Genomic DNA, 13,352 nt, shown 5'->3' on the forward strand with positions numbered 1-13,352 from the left:
TTTCTTCCTAGACTCCAAATTCATCTATCTGACTCCTTGATGAACATTCTGCCTGAACGTGTCAGGTGACCACCATCTTAACCTATCCAAAAATAAACTCATCTTTCTCCCAAACCTCTTTTCTCATATTCCCTATCTTAGTAAGTGCTACTATTAACTACCCAGCTGGAAACCTGGGTTTGTCCTTAACTACTTTTTCTTAATTCCTGGTCCCTGAAACCTCACTCTCACAGTCCAATTAGTCAAATCTTAAAAATTTTACTCTTAATATCTTTCTCATATGTCCTCTCCATCCCTCCTTCCATTGCTCTTTTTCAAACTTTCCTTCTCTTTTGCCTGGTCTAGTACAGAAGCCTCCAGACTGGTTGCCCCATCTGTCTTGTGCCTACCTTCAGCATTTCACTAGAATAATATATCGAAAATACAAATCTGTTTATATCTCCTTTACTTAAAATCTTTCAGTAACTCTCAGTTACCTGTCAAAAAAGCCTCAGGACTTGGACTGCAGGCATTTAAGGTAAAAGTCAAATAAATGAGATGCTGATTTATACAAGAAGTAGGAAGTAAGGGGTGCTGTAGTGTGATGGGTAAAATAAGTTATAAAATGGAAACTGTCCAAGAGACTGCTTCTATGCGAATAGTGTTGGACTTGGGATTGATAGCTGAATTTTCATTTTGGCTGTTTCTCTGCCTTATGTGTGAATCTGTATGTGCTACTTGACCTCTCTGGGCGTTAGTGTGATATATCCCATGGTGTGATATGAAGACTTAGTGTCCCATGGTGTGATATGAGGATTGTTGTGCCTGTGGTAATGTGTTAGACTTGGCTTCTACTGCTGAAGAGCTTTGAGACCTTGGTCATGTCACATGACAGCTCAAACAGAAACTCAGGTCTTTGTGGACTGAATGATCGATAAGATCCATTTTAGCTCTGAAATTCCTCTTGTGTGAATTGAGAAAATGGACATGAAAATATTTTTGAGAGTGTAAAGTGCTACATAAACCTAAAGCTATTGTTAAAAAGAAGTTTAAAGGAAGCATGAAAGGTTCCTCCTCTAAGGAAAGTAGAACAGTGTTTTCAAGCAGGTTTCATTGTGTTTTTGTTTGTTCTTCCTCCTTTCATTCTTCATTCCCACTAGTATCTCTTTGCTCACAGTTCACGTTCCCAGTCTTGTAGTCTACCGAGATTCCTCTCTGTCCATTTATTTTTCCAAGTTGGTCAGTCTCATTACCCAGTCTCCCAACCCTTTGCTAATTTTATAGCAGATCATGTCAGTTCTCTACTCAAAGCCGCCAATGACTGTACTCTCCCTCAAAGTAGAAGCCTCAGTCTTTCCAGGGCCCGTAGGACTGCATGTGTCCTGGTCTCACTCCTCTCTGATCTCCCTGCTGCTACTCTCTTTCTGCCACAATGACCCCTTGGCTCTTCCATGAACATACCACACAGCTTCCCCATGGGGCCTTTACGTGGCTGTTTCTTCTGACTGGGATACTATTGTCTGCAGGCAAACTCTCTCACTGCAGGTCTTGATGTTACTTTTTCAGTGACTCCTACCCTGACCACTCCATTTAAAATTGCAGTTTGCCCTCCTCTCCAGGTGTTCACTCCCTCTCCACCTTGCCTTGCTTTGTGCTTTTTTTCCCCCCACAGCACATAACATTATTTATTTACTATATTTATCAGTTTCTGTTAACCTACACCAGAATATAAGCTCCCCAAGGACAGAAATTTTTTGCTGTTTTACCCACTATTGTATCCCAAGCATCTACAGTGCATGGCACACAGTAGGCAGCCATTAATTTTTTTTTTTTTTGTAACAAATGAGTGTCTGTCTGATCTATTTTGGTGAAATTTCTGTGCCTGTTTGTTCTTTCTACTGTTTAATTCAGACCCTTGATACCTTTGCCTGGACTGGTAGTTTTCAAACTGATCTCCCTCCTTTTTCCAGTCTTTCTCCTTCAGGGCTGCGCCCAGAGCCAGAGCTCTTAAAAACACAAACAAGAAGAACACCACCAAAACACCCGCTAGTCATGCCACCTTCCCACTTAAAAAAACTCAGAGACTCTGCACTGCCTACCTAGAAATCAGATTCTGGAAAACATTGCCTGCCTGCTTTTGAAGTTTTCCCCTGCAGTAGTCTGCATTTTTGCCATAGTAGTCTGTCTTCCAGACCCCAAACATATCTGTTGAGCCTCTGCTCAAGCATCATTTGCCTTAAATGTCCATCTTATGGGTTTTGTTGTTGAAGTTCTGCCTCTCTCTTAAGGACTGGTTAAAATGTCAACTCATGCGAAAACTTTCCTAAGATTACTGACTGCAGACTTAAAAAATTGCACAACCTAAACGTTGAGAGCTGTATTTTATTCAGTGGGCATTTCTGAGGGTTTCAGCCCAAGATACAGCCTCTCAGATAGCTTGAGAGACCTTTCTGAAGAGGCAGGGGAGAAACCAAGATATACTGGAGTTTCTGCAACAAAGACCAGGTAGTTGGAACATCAAAGGATTACTATTAATTAAAGAAAACCAGACATCTCAATTTAATGAATTTAATGCTCTTCTATGTATGGTAAGACACAAAAGTCTGGGCTCCTTGGTATCATGCCTTTGGCATGCCCCTAGCTATCTATGCTCTGTACCCTGTTTTTGCCCATCCTCAGTTCCCTCAGGGTGCACTGTTAGGGGTACTGCTGCTTGGCTCCATCTTGAGTTCCCTCCAGCTCACTATTGGGGCAGTGATAGTGGCTAATGACTTGATGGCTGCAGCGTCCTTTGTTTACTGATATGGCAGGCAGTATTTTTCATTCACATGACAGTGACTCTTATTTCCGTGGCAGTTTGTTAGTGCCTTTAATAAACCACTAATAGTTTGTCTCATGTTGGACTTATTTATGTATTATTAGTATTTCTGTCCAGTAGACCTCTTAGGATGTCTAGGGAATTTTTTTTTAATGCCCCTCGTATCTCCTACATTGTGCTTTGTGTATTGTAAGTGATTGATAATTCATTTCAACTGAAATGAAAAGATAAAAGATGAAGATAAATGTATTAAAGTGGCATAGTTTTCGGAAACAAACAATGAAATCTGAGTCAGTCACTATAGACTCTCTTGATTTTGACCTGGGACAAGGCACTTAATCTTCCTGAGCCCCAGATTCTTTATCTTTGAAATGGGGAATGACGTTACCTCTTATACTTGCCTCACTGGGTTGTTGTGAAGAACAAGTTTGGTGATACAGTTTAAAACATGTTGAAAGCAATGTTTTTAAAACATAATGGGAAGACGGATAAATGGATGTGGGCTGAACTTAGATTTAATTGCCAGGTTTAGTTTCTGTAGAACTTTTAAATGGTTAATAAGCAGATTTTTGAAGAAGATAGATTCTTGATCATGTTTCCTTATGAAATATTTAGAAAGATAGTGTCATAAAAGGTGGAAAATTCAAGAACTAGAGAGAGCAGATTCCATTGTAGATGATGGTAACCTGTGCTGAGCCTTCAGCTTCAGAGAGCCTGGTAATAGAGGAAGAGGAGCAAGCAGTGGGGGCAGTTGGGTTTTTCCATCTGAAATATGTTACCCTTTTGCCCGAGGTTATCTAGGATTACCATTCATATCTTAGATATCTAGTAATGCTGAATTATTAGTGAATGAAGTGTTCTTAAAATAACTGAAGTCAACCAGTTTAATGCTAAATCTGTGTCTTAACCTTCTTTCGTAAAGAGTATTATGTGATGTATTATCTACTTTACTGTCTTAGTAAACAGAGAAACCTCAGTAAACAGTTACACAGTTAAACCCAAGTTTAACTGTTTAATACAGTTGTCATACTTATCAGCATTTCTTAGTACACTATCTCCTAATCCACCTCCCTCATTTCCATACTCCTGTCTTTCAGAAAGAATTTGATTTAGCATAGAAAAAATTAATACTACTTATAAAAGTATAAATTAGGTGAATGAATTATGGCTAAAAGAAGTTCAGAGAGGAAAATAAAGCCCTTAGTAAGCTTTGTACACCTCTACACTTACCCTGTGATGTTCCACTAGAGATGGGCCACCGAATAGGAAACACATGAGTTACATGGTTCATAGTGTCTAAAAGATGAAAAAAAGTCTAGGTTTTCCAGAGAAACTCTGATATTTCTGGTTCCTAAGCCTGAGATAAATTTCTTCCATGGGCCCTCATGGCAAACGTACTGTGTGATACAAATGTTACAGTGCATGACATGGTGATGTCTTCAGTAGCTGTCATGACAACTGTTTGGTGTTTTGTCTAGCAACAAATGGCCTGAGAACATACTTATTTCTGGGTGTGTGTGTGTCTGTGAGATAAAATGTGTTTATCCATGATTGTGTCAATATGTGTTACCAGGAAGATTTTCTAAATGACATTTCCTAAATGGATCACTTCTGCAGCCTTTCTTCTTTGCCACCGCCTTTTTTATTGTGTGACGGAGGATAGCTGAAATGTCAAAGACCATAATGTCAAGTCTGTGCATAAGTTTGTCATATGGTTTGCATATGGTTGGCTGCACGCATGAGAGGGTAGACAGTTGTCGGCAGTGCCTCCCCATCACACACACACACAAAAATGTATTTTCTTTCTTCCTGAAAGCCTTCACTGTTTTATTAGCTGTCTGCAATTTCACCATTTGAGATTTCTTTATTTTAACAAGTTTTTAAACAACATTTTAAAATATTTAAAAATACTACCAGAAGGCTTAGGACTGTGTTATTTTTCTGTTAGTGTGGACTCCTCAGATTCTCTTCGAAACACCTGGCCAAGGCTAATGGGAGTTTTGAAAAGAATGGGAAACGAGGGTAGAGAGCAGGTAGTAATTTCAGAAAATGAAACTTTGCTACAGGGACTTTAGACATCTAGGGGATATTAATAAGAGATCATACTGTGTTTGGAGGATGAAAGACAAAGATTCCAAAGAAGAAAAGGTAACAACAAAGAAAATCTATTGCTATTTTACAAGGTTAATGAACGTGAAAGTTGACTTTGTCTTTTAGTGTCTCATAGTCACATGCCTGAGCTTTCTTATACCTGTTTTTAGTGGGTTTTTAGAGACTTTTTGTTCTTAGCCTGACCTGACTGGTGAATAAGTACATAATTTTCACAATTAAATTTTATTATTTATTTTTAACTTAACAGAGTGGAAGGCGAAATGTTGATTTGGATTTGGCATCATCTCATAGAAAGAGAGGTATGTATCAAATATTAAATATCGGGTTAAATTAACTGTTTTTATATCTGATGTATTTAGATCTGACTGTCATTGAAATATTATTGCAAAAAAAATTTAGAAACACTTAATCAGAAAAGTTAAAAGGAAGATCATTTTGTTTAAGATATACACCCTTTTGAAAAATCTGGGAATGTCTAGGAGTTAATAGTTCTGTTTCTCATTTGTCACGTGTTTTGGCTTTTTAGAAGTCGTGTGGGAACTCCAGAAACTTTACACTGCGGGGGCTTATGGGCATAATGGCCATGTTTTAGCTCGCTGGGATAGTTGCTGTGACTTAAATGGTGTTACAGGGAGAGCTCTTTACCCCAGTCACCTTCCATACTCAAGCATACACTTTAAACCTGAAAGTTTCTACTTTTTTTCCCCTTTGCTTTCAGGATAAAGCATGTAAGAGATCAACAGATGATTTCTTAAAAAAAAAAATTCCCATGAGAAATAATTTTAGTGTCATCAAGAGTTAAGCTCATTTGTTAAAAGCTGTTATCTTAGTGAATAATGTAGTTAACTCTTGGTTTTACGTACAGATAGATGGAAGGAACAGCAGTTTTCAATAATATAAATCCAAAGTAAAAACTCTTGTTATTCTCTGTTAATTGACACTTTTATTAAACCCATTTATTCTATGGTTGTGAAAATGTGAAATGTTAAAAATCTCCGCTAGTGGCAGTTTCCTAAAAGCCTGTGGCAAAACCTTTTTTCCCATGATACTAAGTCTTTTATATTTCAGAATTAAACCATTCTCTTGATAGCTTCCTCGGCAGGATGTTAGTTTCCCCTACAGGAAAAAAAAAGTGAGAAATGAGGTAAAACTGAGGAATGAGAGGAAGCAATGTGCACACAATTTTTTCATTTTTGTGTTTATAACTTAGAGCAAGAAAAGTTGATTCTTCTGTAGAGTAAAATATGGTAATACTTTATTCTCCACTTACAATTAGAATGTGGAGAATGATTTTTCTGAACTATTAAGAATTGTAAGAACTAGAGCTGGTGCTTTCTTTATTGAAAAATCTTTGAAGACTACAGCATATTAAGGCTGTTCGGTTTTTAAAAAAAACGATAAGGTATTTCTGATAGCAAAGAAATTAAATGATGTTTAATATAGTGTGCAGTATGTATTTTATTATTTCCTAATTTTTTTGAAAATTGGTAATTTGTATGCCATAATTAGCCAGAGTGTCCTTTTCTTTAGCCACTTGACTTAGGAGTTAACTTAAATTTTGGGGACAGTTTAACTTTCCTAATGTGGTTAGCTCAGGTGAAGGTAGTTGCTACAGTTTCTATGTTATATTAGTGAAAAGATGGCTCCAGACTTACTGAGCAGCATAAGGGGTCCAACCTGTCGTTTAAGAGCTTCCTGCTATACTAATTATTTATAAGTGATAGTCTGTTGGCTAAAATTACTCTTTTCTCTCAGATCTTTATCATGCTTATGGAAATACAAATTTGAGATTCGGTCTGTGTTAACCATGTCAGCATGTGGCAAAGTAATCTTTGGAATAAAACAAAAAGTGGTATCTTTACCTTTGAATTAAGAATAACCTAGAATTCGAGTATAAATTACTTAGGAGGAATTAATATAACATTTAAAAATCATTATCCTAGAGTTACTACCTGTTCAAATTTTAAACAATCGCCCTACAAGTAGATGTGGATTTCCTATAGTTTTAGAGCGAAGTAATTACAAATGAATTAAGCCGTTAATCCAAATTTTGTTTAGAGATAAACCAACTTCTCCAAAAGCTCAAGGTAGTACCAAGACCTTCAAATTTAACTTTATTTTGTTGGAAACAGAAGGGCAAATACAGGACCTCATAAGAAAAGTTTATTTTTTTTTAAATTACCCATTTAGAAAGTTGTAATAGGGGGCAAAACTAGTTACGCCAATTTATTATCACTTAATTTATTCTAGTAATCATTACATTTTAACGTTCCCAGGGAAAAAACTTTGCTAATAGCTTTGTTCCTAGTAATAAGTGACTACAAAGTAGAATTACTATTTTAGGAAAGGCAGCAAAAATAGTTTTCAATCTCATGAATCGTAGTACTTGTGGATTTAATAATGGAAATGTACACTTAATAGTTTCATTTATTGTATTATAATGGATTTCCTTCTTTAAAAGAAATTAACATTGAAAATACATTCGGGACATTATATTTTGAAAGGAATTTAAAAAAATCATGTATATTTAGAGACTACCCTCTGGATTTTTTTTCTTTTTAACCACAGTGGGGGTTTTTTTGCTTGTTTTGTTTTCCTCTTTAATGATGGTAAAATAAACCACGTTTTTTCCTTATTTATTATTAATATGGGCCAGATGTCATAAGCCATAATATGCCTGTCATCAGTCGGGCAGATGAACTACTAAGTCTGAGAACTTTTAGGAGCCATTCAGGTGTTCTGATTCTGACTTGAGCTATGAAGGACAGGCAAATGTCCAGCCAAGTGAGAATTCTCCTATATGTTTTTTACCCCTTTCCAATATTTTGAAAAGGAAATGTAATTTTTTCCCCTTCAGATTGCTTTTTCATCTATTAGCCGAATGGTCCAGAGTTATTCAAAGAGAAATTGGAGATTACGGTGTTTAATTACGTCCCATTTACTGAGGCTAAATGGATATATCAGTATCAGCTGATGGTTTGTGTGCATTTCAGCTGCCCTTACTATGCCTCCAGAGGCTCCTCCTGGAGAGGGCCTAGTGCCTCTAATTTCAGTATTTGGCACTGAGGATACTGGGATACATGCTGTTGAACCATGATTGCTGCTTCTTCCCTCACTCCAGTTAATGTTTCACAACTGGTCTATGCTCTTGGTCCAAGAAAGAGTAGAGCAAAGTAGAGAAAGGTAGGAAATGGTAGAGCAAAGTGAGCAAATAATTGTAGCTCAGCCAACTCGCTCAGCTCTTTTGAGGCATCAAAGCTAAATTCTAAGACCAGAAATGTCATATAATACTTTAAACAGAGACAAGTGAAACATATTCCTGCTTAGCGCCTCAGAAGCAATATGAAATTTATGAACACTATAAACTGCTTACTATATGCCAGTTATTGTTCTAATCACGTCAAACATAATAACTCATTTAATTTTCCATCAAATTTAATTGTCAAAATTCTTGGCAAAACCTGTTAAACTAGATGTTGTATTTTGGTACTTTGATAAATACTTTAAAAATTTGCTGTAGTTGTGCAGAACTGAGCTCATCCTTTGCTGAAAGGCAGTACCTTTTTGCACATACTTAACTTTAGTTTTCATGCTTAAGCTGAAGCTGATACAGTGAAAAATGGGAATACCAAAGCAAAAATTTAAGGAGATTATAGTTTGATTTAATCCCCACCCTAACCCTACCCCGACTCCCGCTGCCCCAGGTCTTTAAATATAATATTAGGGTTTTATTGCTAAATAATATTGGGAACATTTATCAACATGTGTGTTTCATGGTGTAACTTGTATGGGTGAAGTGCTGTTTTATCTATGCATTTCAAATTAGATTTATAAAGAAGAGCAAATGTGAATGTTGTCTCCTGTATCAAATTTCTCCTTTTGTCTTCTGATTCTTGTTGTGGTAGTGTATTTACTCCTTTTTGGCCAGTTGAGCCCCAGAAAAAAGAAGAGCTTCAAGCAAGTACATGATGGCATGTTTAATTTTTTTCCCCTTTTAGCTTGCCTACATATTTTATGGTTTATAAAGTATGTATTGCAGTTCTGCCATGTTCATTTTGAAAATTCCATTTAAGAACCAAAGTTGTAAGGACAAGTAAACAATCTCAAATTTCTTGTTGAATTATATTTTCTTTTCATAGTAGGAGACTCTGACTTAATATCAAGTAAGAATTGGGCTCAGTTACTGTTACTCTGTAGAGACTTTTGATATGCTTTTCAGACACAATATTTTCTATATTCAAATAAAACAATACAGAACAAATCACTTATTAGGTTGTTACAATGGTTTACAAGTTAGAGTTTTTTCATCTCTCATTTCCATACTGTAAATTTTTGTGTTTCCAAGTATTTTTGCTGTCAGCCTAAATATTTTGATTGCAATTATTTAATTTATTTATTTACCCTAATGCTTTCAGATAGTGTCTTTCCTGTACTTTCCTATATTTTATTCATACAAAGTTTTGTTTGGGTTATACACTTTATAGGTTGTATCCTTTAAATTAGGCGTCAGCAAACTAACTAGTGCACCACATCTGGATTGCTTTTTTTGAAAGTAAGGTTTTATTGGAACACAGCCACACTCATGTATTATCTGTGACTGTTTTCATGCTATAACAGCAGAGTTGAGTAGTTGCATGAATAGTTAATGACCCACGAAATGTAAAATATCTGGCTTTTTACAGGAAGAGTTTGCTGACCCTTGCTTTAAATCTCAGGGAGGATTTAATTGGGGATTGGCCACCTAATCATAGAATATTTTGGAGTATATGAAGACAATTCACTTTTTGTAGATTCTTCACAGTTGAATCTTTGGATAGGCAGGCAGTTGAAATTTTCATGGATCAGTGATTTGTGAGTTGATTAATAACAGGAATATGTAAACTTAGGGAATTATTGTCATTAACTTAGCAGATCATTTTCCTTGAGCCTCTCTTTCCTCAAGTGAGGAAATTTGACTAGATAATCTTTAAAGTTGCTTTTACTTCAGTGGTTCTAACATTAGCTCATTGCACATTTTATTTTCATTTTGAAAAGTAATTCATAAATATTGGAAGAGAAAAGAACTTTTTATTCTGAAATTTTATTACTGAACCAACAAGCTCAATGCTAAGAGCCAAAAAATATCATTTGTGAGTTAAGGTTAAATCCAGATTCTGAATTTGGGCTACTTAAAGAAATGGAAAATGATTATTTGTCTTTATTTTCTTTTTTTCCACATTAGCTCCTGCTTTATTCTTTAAATGTCATTTTTAATTTAATACATTGTACATCCATGACATCATTGTTTGGATTTTTACTCTTTTCTGTATTATATGAAAAAATATTCAGCTATACAATTTGTGTAAATTTTCAGATTGGTTATTTTTTATGTGCATGAAAACCAAAAATCCAGTATTTTTTAATCTAAGAATTCTTGCTAAAACATGAAAGGCAGATAAACCATATATTCTTTGCCATTCTAAATTATTTTAGTAGAATCCATATAAATTATTTCATAACTACTTTATAATTTTAGCTGCCTATTGTGAATTTCTATGTCTGATTTTGAAGTTGAGGTTTTATTGACATCAATGTAATAATTTAAAAATAATTTACACAGTCAATATTTTCTCTGTGGGCAATAGTGTTTAAATAGTTCTCTTCTCAAATCTTTTCCATCTAGTACGTAACAAATATAATTTTTATATAATATAACTTTTACTGAGTGCCTTAAGATACATTCCTAACAGGGAAATTTGGTATGTTCACACGATAAGATACACAGCACTCAAATGAACCATGGCTACATACAATAATGTGAATGAGTATTAGCAATACTATATTAACTGAAAGATATGTCCAGAAAGACTACATAGAATGATTCTCTTTTATAAAGTCAAGAACAACTAAAACTAAACACTGTTTATCTTGGGAATACATATAAGATAAACCAGTATTTAACAACAATAAAAGCAAAGGAGTGATAATGAAAGCCTTAGGTAGGAAGACACAGAGGGAGATGGGTTCAAGGAGGAACAGATAGATAGATACAAGTTACTGTCAGTTTTCTAGTTCTTGTGTTCACATTTACTATAAATAAATATAAATACAAAAGCAAGCCATGCATGGACCAATGATGAGAAGACATTATGAGCCAAGGAGTACGATTAATCTAATTTGTGTACCTGAGATCAATTAAATTAAAAAAGACAAAGCTTGTAAGAATTAGATAGACACTTACATGTTTACTTGAAGCCAATTTTGGCACATGACTTGGACAGTTGTTGTGTTCAAACATATTAACATTTTTGCTGTCTAATGCAGATTTTTGCCTATTGGCAAAACTAATGGTATGACACTACTTGGTAATTTTATGTAGATATTTTATAGTAAATCTTACATATTCTTGTCTGTGAAACTTTGCTTCCTCTGTGTAGGAGTTTCACAACCTGCAATAAATACACATATGACACAGTGACAATGTTCCTTGTATTAATGAAACCCAAAGGGTGATGCTTATGTCTCCTTTTTGTGTAAGTTTACTTGCCCTTCTGTATTCATTTTTTGGTAATGTTTCATTGCAGATATGTAGACACTCTGCTCAGTCTTAACTTTTTGCAATGGTAATGTTAAATCGGATGAAGTCCTGTTACTAGTAGGTCTCATAAGCAGTGGCCTACGTGCCTAGTTCCTTTTTTTTTTTTTTTTTCCCATAAATGATGGTCTGGTTTAATACTGCAGGGCATTTTAAGCTAAGCATTTTGAGAGCAGCTTCTGCCTTTCTTTTTCTTGTGGCAGCGTGTTGCTAAAGCGCTTACAGAGACACTGGTACATTAAACAGGGCCTTTTCTTTGTTTTCTTACATTGCTCTAGTTTTTTGTTTGTTTGTTGTTTTTTACCAAAGCATTTTGCTCAGATTCACTTAATGCATGCATGTATTCAAACATGAGTATCCATTTCTCACCAATTGGTATGGTAGCAGCACTCAGCCCTCAGCTAGTTTCAGACGTATGCTCTACTTGGTTGCCATTGATGCGTGTTTGTTCTGTTTGTATGTAGGTCCTATGCACAGTCAGTTGGAATCCCTGAGCGACTCTTGGGCTCGCCTGAAGCATAACCGAGACTGGTTATACAGCTCCTCTTACTCCTTTGAGTCTGATTTTGATCTTACCAAGACTTTGGGAGTTCACACCCTGATTGAAAATGTTGTCAGCTTTGTGAGTGGAGATGTGGGGAATGCCCCAGGTTTTAAAGAGCCAGAGGAAAGTATGTCTACAAGTCCCCAGGCCTCCATCATTGCAATGGAACAGCAGCAGTTAAGGGCAGAAGTAAGTCTTTGATATTTACTCCTTGTGAGGGACTGTGGAAACTTAAACCAAGCTACAGAATATGTAATTGTAGGAAAACCTTCCCTTTCTTCTATTCCTTGCTTCCCCCTTTACTCTACCTGAGCTTTTTGATGTCGTTGTCTTAATCAAAACAGCCTGATAATTTTGTTTGAAGGGAACAAAAGTGCATTTTAAACTGCTGTCTTTTAGAACAAAATACTCTAATCATTAAGTCTTTCCTTGTCTCCAGAAACTAGAGTGAGACTGATTGGTGACCATACGGATCTGCTCTCAGAGTCTCCATTTTTGACACACTTGACTCTTTAAAACTAGATTAGAACACCATGGTAATAATGATAAGTGCTATAATTAGTGAGCATAGCCTCAAAATATCTCCCTCAAAATATTTATTAAATATTGTGTTTTTAACATGTCCACACATTCTTTGATGCTCTTCCCTCCAGGAGGTGGAGCTTAATTCCCCTCCTCTTGAGAGTAAGCTGGATTTAGTGACTCAGCCAACAGAGTAGGAAAAGGGGAAAATATAGCAATTTTACGTTGCAGAAACTTGGCAGACATAACCCTAACCAAGTGATCAAGGTCAATATTACCAGTAATGGGTTATGGTGATACCATATACTCTGATAATAAGATGATGAGAGGGCGACTTTATAGTATGCTTCCTCAAAATCCATACCTGTAGTCAAACATGAGAAGATATCAGGCAAACCCCAATTGAGGGACATTCTGTAAAATACATGAACAGCCCTTCCCAAGCATCAAGGTCTCACACACACACACACACACACACAAAAGACAGAGAGACTTTCATAGACTAAAGGAGGCGTGACAACTAAATGCAACGTGATATCCTGGATTGGATCCTGGAACATACTAGGGACATTATGGGACACTGGTGAAACCCAAATAAAGTCTGTGGTTTAACCAGTAGTGTTGTACCAATGTTAATTTGTTTTGATATATGTACCATAGTTATGTAAGACGTTAACATAGTGGAAGCTAGGGGAAAGATATATAGAAAGTCTCTGTGCCATCTTTACAACTCTTCTGTAAATGTAAAATTATTTCAAAATAAAAAGTTTTTTTAAAAAAAGAGGGATAGGCTGATTGACTGT

The 13,352-nt window shown here is 35.8% G+C and overlaps 1 protein-coding gene across 10 annotated transcripts in view; it reads left to right on the plus strand.

Moving 5' to 3' along the window:
• HERC1 (HECT and RLD domain containing E3 ubiquitin protein ligase family member 1) overlaps positions 1–13,352 on the plus strand; it is a 174,669-nt gene that overhangs the window by 87,593 nt on the left and 73,724 nt on the right. For all 10 annotated transcript variants that reach the window (XM_032480983.1, XM_032480982.1, XM_032480981.1 and 7 more), the window contains 2 exons: positions 5,157–5,208; positions 11,948–12,216. In XM_032480983.1, the coding sequence (XP_032336874.1) occupies positions 5,157–5,208; positions 11,948–12,216 (321 nt within the window). The remainder of the gene's footprint in view (positions 1–5,156; positions 5,209–11,947; positions 12,217–13,352) is intronic.

The sequence above is a fragment of the Camelus ferus genome, chromosome 6, assembly GCF_009834535.1.
Source record: "Camelus ferus isolate YT-003-E chromosome 6, BCGSAC_Cfer_1.0, whole genome shotgun sequence".
NCBI lineage: Eukaryota > Metazoa > Chordata > Mammalia > Artiodactyla > Camelidae > Camelus > Camelus ferus.